This window comes from Pinus tabuliformis, chromosome 6, assembly GCF_031772625.1.
Source record: "Pinus tabuliformis cultivar Carrire ecotype Pingquan chromosome 6, CPIR1, whole genome shotgun sequence".
NCBI classification, from domain to species: Eukaryota; Viridiplantae; Streptophyta; class Pinopsida; order Pinales; family Pinaceae; genus Pinus; species Pinus tabuliformis.
The window spans coordinates 581,747,955-581,755,626 of NC_142292.1; the positions used below are offsets into that span (position 1 = coordinate 581,747,955).

General features: G+C 36.7%; 1 protein-coding gene across 1 annotated transcript; it reads right to left on the reverse strand.

Moving 5' to 3' along the window:
- Positions 1-5,353: 5,353 nt before the first annotated feature.
- LOC149259868 (F-box only protein 6-like) lies at positions 5,354-6,553 on the reverse strand. The gene has a single exon (XM_089455452.1). It carries the CDS (start codon positions 6,551-6,553, stop codon positions 5,354-5,356), a length of 1,200 nt encoding a protein of 399 aa, XP_089311578.1.
- Between the last annotated feature and the right edge of the window lie 1,119 nt (positions 6,554-7,672).

Sequence of the window (7,672 nt, forward strand, 5' to 3'; positions counted from 1 at the left end):
TTTTTCCATACTCGGCTTTTGGCTTGTTTGTGGAAAAAAAATGAATTCATATCCCATGACTATAACCAAATGCTTATGGACTTTAGTCACCATATCTCTTCTTCCTTCTTCAATGCTTTATGGAAGGTTGTGAATTCTTCCTTTCTGACTAGAGAAGATCATTTGTCACTTTCCCATTTTACATTTGAGATTTAATTATTTCTAATCTCGTTTCATGTGTCTGTCTAACAAATTTGTTCGTTGTGTGTTGATATTTGGCCTATTTTTTAATTTCTCTCTTTACCAATTTATTTTTTCTTTCTTAGATCATAATCAAGCTATGCATGGCCCATTCACCCAAAATCAATTTAGTCATCATTGAAGCCTAATGATATTTCCCATATTAGATAATATCGAAAGGGGAGAGGCTTGAAGTCGATATTTTATGCAAATTCAAGAGAAATTGGTATGTGGTCTAAGCTGTTCCACATAAATATTTTGGAGCATGCCAATATGTTTTGGGTCAAGAATTATGATAGTAAAAGTCAATCTATATGAGCAACAATATGGCTGAGACTCAGTCTTTTGTTACTCTAAGTAAATTTGTTAAAAGCTAGTTTTATATCTAACAAATTTAATTTTGAATAAGATCTTCCAAGTGTTATTGAAATTGATCTCTCACCTATGAGCCCACTCTTTTTTTCCCACCAATTCAGGGTGGTATTAAAATCTTCCTGGAATATACAGTCTGATCCATGGTTCATACCTCCAAGAGCTAACAAGGAGTCCCAACACTGTTGTTTTTCTCTAAACTAAACTGAAATAAATATTAATGATAAAACAAACCTGGGTTGTGGGGAGATGAAGGAACCTAGTGGCAAGCTAATGAGTTGTGAAGAAATAGTCCAACACTTCTAAGTGAAGTTTGGTTCCATAGAGTGGATATGCATCTTGAAGCTCCTCTTTCATTGACTAAATGTAACCCACTATATTCCATATCTTATGCTGATTTTGGAGGAGCTCTTGATCCCCCATTTGCTCTCTTGGAGTAAGAGAAATAGAGGTCGTTCTTTTTTAATTAGAGACTCTTCTTCCATCCTTTTAACCGACCCTACTCCCCTACATAACCAACCCTAATCCCCTACAATTCTAGGATAGGATCTTCATCTTTTACTTTTTTTGTGAGTATCCCATTGCTAAGAGTCTTGATTTCCTCATTTTCTCATGTTCCTGAATCCTTTTAGCTTTGGATCTAAGATTTTTTGTGTGCCCATTTCCATATCTTTTTCAGTTTTTTCCAGTATTACCACTCTATTGGTATTTCACCCAACCCTTTTTTGGAGCCTTTCTGATTCTTTTTCCTTCTTCGTGTCTAATTTCTCCTCGTTCGAGCTTGGAAAGGAAGGTCCCATTTTTGATTTTGGGGAGAGGAATTGTTGTTCATCCAAGGATGAGTCCATATTCTACTATGTTGGGAGAGGATCTTCTCTAAGTGGTGGAATTTTGGTATCCTTTTCCTATGGATTTCATTCTAAGCCCATTTCTCGAATATTTTCTTATTTTGCTGGAGATGCTTCTATGATTTCCCCCTCTTCATTCACCAAATTAAGTGCTTCATAACTGTTACCATATTTTTTTCCCTTTACTAGTTTCTTCTCCATTTCCTTGTTGGGATCACTTGGGGGAAGTTGGCCCCTTCCCTTTGTTCTCATTATGATTATATTTATTTAAAGGATTGGTCTATTGTTTGGTTGGGGGTTGTCTCCTTTTTTGTTGTTACCATTGATCTCCTTCATCACCTTCTTTTGGCTATTCCTTTTGTTTCTTTTGTAGATTTGAGCAAAGTGGCCATTTCATGGCAAACTTTGCATTGGAAGGGGAGATGGTTGTAATCCACCTCTTGGATATGGGAAAAACTATCAAAATTAAGGGTTATTGCTGTTGGGACCCCTTTATCTAAATATACCTCAACAAAAATCCGAGCATAGAAAAAAATTCCCCCTTGTGGCTCAACACAATCGATGTATTTTCCTAAGGCATTACCGATGTTTTTGAAAGTGGTTTCATTCCAATAATGTAGCAGGAGAAAATGAAGCTTCATCCAAATGGGAATGGTAGAGGGGATGACACTTTTTAGATTGAAGTTTGGACTCCATTGATCTATATATAACCTTTGAGCCCCCATGAAGTAAGGCCCACTTCAAAGATCACATCCCAATCTTCCTTGTTCTTAAAGAAGAATATGAAGAATCCTTTACTGCAGAAAGCCAAAGAGATAAAACCCTTAAACAAGGGTTTCTATTTTTTCTCAATGCATAGCCTTACAGCTCATGGGGAGGGCCAAATCCCTATAAATTGGCCTACCATACCACACTCAACAAGTTGCAGGGCACGATTCTAAGCTTGAGGCACAATTACGTCAACCTTGGGGATTTCCTCTAATTTCTTAATGAAATGAGAGGGCTTCGTCTGTCTAAATCTTGGCCCATTTGCTACTAGTGAATTCAATGTGACGATATCCAAGGCAGGAGGGGGAGGTAGAGGTGAAAACCTCCCTTAGCTAGAAATCGAGCCACTAGCGAGGCATTGGTGCAAATTAAACCCTTAGTTTTGTTAGATTTTCATAGAGATGGCCTAATATTTATGGGTTACCAAAACCAACTCTATTATATTACACCATTCTAAGAGGGTGTTTAAGCCATAAGAGGGGATTTTTTCCTATGCTTGAATTTGTGTTGAGGTAGATCTAGATAAAGGGATCCGAGTAGTAATAACCCTCAATTTAGATAGTTGGTCCCATATCAATAGTTTGAATCTCCAAGAACTAAGAATGAGTCCCAACACATATGATTTTTTCTAAATTAGACTAGCATATAGATATTAATGATAGAACATACCTACGTTGTGGGGAGATGAAAGAACATGGTGACCAACCAATAAGTTTTCAAGAAACAGTCCAACACTCTAAGTGAAGTTTGGTTCCACAGAGTGGAGACACCCCTTAAAGCTCCTCTTACATTGACCGAAAGTAACTCACTACCATTCCATATCTTATGCGATTTTGGAGGAGCTCTAGCTCCCCCATTTTTGTATCCTGGAGTAGGAAAAGTAGAGGGTCATTCTTTTTTAAGTAGATACTTTACTTATTCCATCCTTTTAATCGACCTTAATCCCCTATAATTCCAAGATAGGATATTCATTATTTACTTGCTGTGTGAATAGGCTGTTTTTAAGAGGCTCAATTTCCTTCTTTTTTCACGTTCTTGAATCCTTTTAGCTTTGTACCTAAGATAGCATGTGTGTCGATTTCCTTACCTTTTCTAGTTTTTTCCAGTCTCACCTTTCCAACGGTATTTCACCCAACCTTCTTTTGCAGCCTTTTGAATTCTTTTTCCTACTTGGTCTTTAATTTCTCATCAACTAAGCTTGGAAAGGAAGGTCCCATTTTCAATTTTGGGGAGAGGAATTGCTCCTCATCTGAGGATGAGTCCATATTTTGATGAGTTGGGAGAGGATATTAATTAAGTAGTGGAATTTTGGTATCCGTTTCCTTTGTCTTGCATTCTAGCCCAATTTCTAGGATATTTTCTTATTTCACTAGAGATGGTTATGTGATTTCCCCTTCTTCATTCACCAAATTCAGTGCTCATAATTGTTGGTATTTTTTCCCCTTTACTGGTTTCTTCTCTATTTCCTTGTTGGAATCACTTGGTGGAAGTTGGCCCATTACCTTTGTTCACATTTTGATCTTATTTATTTGAAGGATTGGTATATTATTTAATCGAGACTTGTCTCTTTTTTTGTTTCTACCATTGATCTCGTTCATTGTGTTCCTTTGGCTATTCCTCTTATTTCTTTTGTAGCTTCGACCAAAGTGGCCATATTCATGACAAATTTTTTCATTTGAAGGGGAGTTGGTTGTAATCAACATCTTGATATGGGACCAATTATCTAAATTGAGGGTTATTACTACTGGGATCCCTTTATCTAGATCTACCTCAACACAAATTTGAGCATAGGAAAAAATCCCCTCTTATGGCTCAACATAATCAATGTATTTTGCTAAGACATTGCCAATATTTTTGAAAGTGGTGTCATTCTAACAATGTAGAAGGAGAAAAGGAAGCTTCACCCAAATGGGAATGGCAGAGGGATGTCACTTTTTAGATTGAAGTTTAGACTCCATCAATCTATTTATAACCCTTAATCCGACATCAAATAAGGCCCACTCCAAAATATTAGAACCCAATCTTCCTTGTTCTTAAAGAAGAAGGTGAAGAATCCTTTATTGAATAAAGCCAAAGAGATCGAACCCTTAATCAAGGCCTTCTAATTTTTCTTGACCCATAACCTTATTATTTGTGGGGAGGGCCAAATCCCCTTAAATTGACCTACATACCATGCTCAACAAGTTGCAAGGCACAAATTTGAGCTTGAGGTGCAAAAACATCAACCTTGGGGATTTCGTCTAGTTTCTTGATGAAACGAGAGGGCTTTTTGTTCTGAAATCTTGGTCCATTTACTACTAGTGAATTAAATGCGACAATATTCGAGGTTGGAGGGGGAGGCAGAGGTGAAGACCTCCCTTGGCTGCCCATTGAGCCACTGCAGACATGTTGGTGCAAACGAAACCCTCTAGTCTAGATGCCTTAATATTTCTAGTTTACCAAAACCAACTTTATTATATTACACTATTCTAATGCCAAGAAAATTCCAAACATATCAAAGCCATTTCTCCATTAAAACTAGCTTCTTAAAAAACAAAGCATCATAAATTTTATATACCTCATCTTCAAAATTTCACTTTAATACGAAATGAAAAAAGTTGAATGATTTTAACTCTCTAAAGGAAAAAGAAATGATGCAAACATAGAAAGAACTAAAACGTTAAAATTACCAATGCAAAAGCTTAATAAAATGATAAGTTCAATTCATTTTCTTTATAGTGCCAAACATCCTCTCTTTACCGGTTTGAGGGTTATCATAAAACTACCTAATTTCTTATCCAAAATTCATAAAACTTTCCTCAATCATAAACACATAACATTAAAATTTAATCATTAATTTTTTTACATATTATTTTAAAAAATAAAATACACCCAAACAAAATAATAAGTAGGCCCTTTGCAGCAGGTCATTCTTGGACTCAGCGCGTAGACTTATTGGTTGGTGACCGACGCAGAGGCCTATGCAGAGACATAGACCCATCCTGTGACAAGGAACTCTCGCCAACTTACCATGGCATGGAATCTAAATGAAACTACCGCTATTAGAAGAGTACAATAGCCATAAAAAATAATAATGTTAAACCTCCCGTACACATTCAAGAGTGGATTGCAGTCACAATCAACCAAACTGAACTCACCTGAACAATTCACTCCACCTCCATATCTGGTCTTGGTTGGAAGGCAATGAGAGGCGGATCACCGGGCAATCCAGCTATCGGACAGCTTGGAAGGAAAGTCCATGAATTTTTGGTGAAATTGTAAACTGCCACATCCAGGTTTGTCTGTTTTCTGAAAAACAGGCAATCACCCATTCCAGCGCACTCAAAAGGTGTCCCTATCGGCTCAATCATGTTAAAAATAAGATGCACTGTTGGAGGCATTCTGGAAACCTGTTTCCAGTTTGTAGTCGCGTCCTTATTAAACTCCCATATAGTTACCTCTTTTTTGTATTGCATTTCAATTTCCGTTTGCCCCTCAACTTGCGTTTCGATTTCCCTCCCCTCCACATACAGAACACGCGACCCACATCCAACTAGCCGTCTGAAATACACAACGTCATGGCGATCTAAATCAGGCAATTGCACAAATATAGAGGTCCCCTCTACGATGTTGAAACCCATAATGCCCATGATTAAGCGGTTCGCCGCTTCCACCATTAAACAATAGAAATAACCTCTGGAAAATACTGTTCCAAAGCTCTTCCTATCCCGATCTCGAATTGTCACCATATGTCTCGGCAAGACTGGCGCCATCGTCCATGCCTTGTCAATGGAATCATATATTTCCACTACATTCTGTTGATGAACATTAGAGTAGTGCAACACCAACACTTTGTACCCGTCTTCTCCTTCTTCAACAATGCCTATCTCCCTTATAGGAAAATTCATTGGTGGAAGTATGAAGTACTCGGCTGTGAGAGGATTGCAGACATAGATGGAGTGGGTAAAGTTGCCTTGAATCAAGAAGAGGCCTGCGCCATATCCCAGATAACGAAACGAAGAAGGAATCAATCTGGAATTGGGACGTGAACATTCCCTTCCCCTTAAAAAGCTAAGGGATAAACGAGAGTTTTTCCAACTCTGTGTGAAGGACGAGTATACCCAACAATCCTGATTGTTATCTGCAGCTATCACAACAAGCCATGGAATTTTGTTTGGGGGCGCTTCTGCCCATTGTTTCCTAAGAAAATTGGTGGACGAAAATAGTGTGTTCCATTGTTTGCAGACATTAGCAAATCTACAAAGGTATTCTGCTGACAGCCATGCCAAGATCTCTTCAATCAAATCGCCTGGTAATTCGTCGTACAACAGTGAGTAATCCTCCTCCCCCACATTCACAGCTCCCATTTTTAAAGTGGCATCAGATCTCAAAAATGAACTATGATGAAACGCGAAGTACTACAGTATATCTACATAAATTCTGATGTCATTAGCTGCGACGCTACAAATTACGCTATCGATTCGCTTGGAGACATACTATGGTTTTGTTATTTTGGAAATTATGTTGGGAGATTTTTTTTAATAGTTTGTTAGGGAAAGAATTGCATATGTTTTTTTGGTAATTTTTTTTTTTAATAAAAAATTTAAGAAATATGTAGTTGGAAGCATTTATATATTTAAATTTATAATTAAAATTTAAAATAAATAAAATTATTTTATTTAAAAATATAATTTACCTAAAACTTAAATTAGATGGAAAAATATTTTAAGTTACTAGGACTTTTGTTGCCATGGAAACATTTTTTTTATTCTTGTTTACTCCTCCTCCTCCTTTCCAGGTTTCTGGTTGACAATTCCATAACCCTAACTGGTGGGTTCCTTGTCATTTCAAAACTTGGCATATATGTTTGGGCCTGAAATACACTTATGGTTTATATTGAACTGAACTGAGACTTATTGGACATGGCTAGTGTGCAAACGTTTTGTATTATTTAAAACGGTCTTCGTGAAAGGCACCTATGTTTTGGCTATGATAGTTTGTACTCTCTCGCATGGAGGGTTTCAACTTGAATTTGTATTAATATAAGTTTCCACTGTTACAAAATTTCAATTTGTATTTGTATAGTAGTGTGTTATTAAAAGGGATTTCCTTCCCGAATACGCAGTATATTTTTAAAGGAAAAGGTGTGTATTGTATTTGTGTACTATTCATTATTGTTCCAATCTCTTTAATTATATTTTGTTAGCCTAAGTCTTAGGGTTTGTAATTGGAATTGCATAAATTTTCCAATTAGTGTAAGTGTTCTAGTTTGACGCACAATATTTTAACCAACAAATGATCTCTAGAATTCCTTTAGAATTTGTTATCATTTTCTTGGGATATGAATGTCATTATCAACATGTTACGTAAGCTCATAATTGCTAGGTTCCTCTATCACAAATTACTTCATAATTTTGTACTGTGAATAATTTAGTTTGGCACAATTTTGGTTCTTTTTTGTTTTGGTTTACCTCTTGCTATGTTCA

Bases quoted from the DNA above. Each gene is read 5' to 3' on its own strand.
- LOC149259868 (XM_089455452.1), bottom strand. From the start codon at position 6,553: ATGGGAGCTGTGAATGTGGGGGAGGAGGATTACTCACTGTTGTACGAC.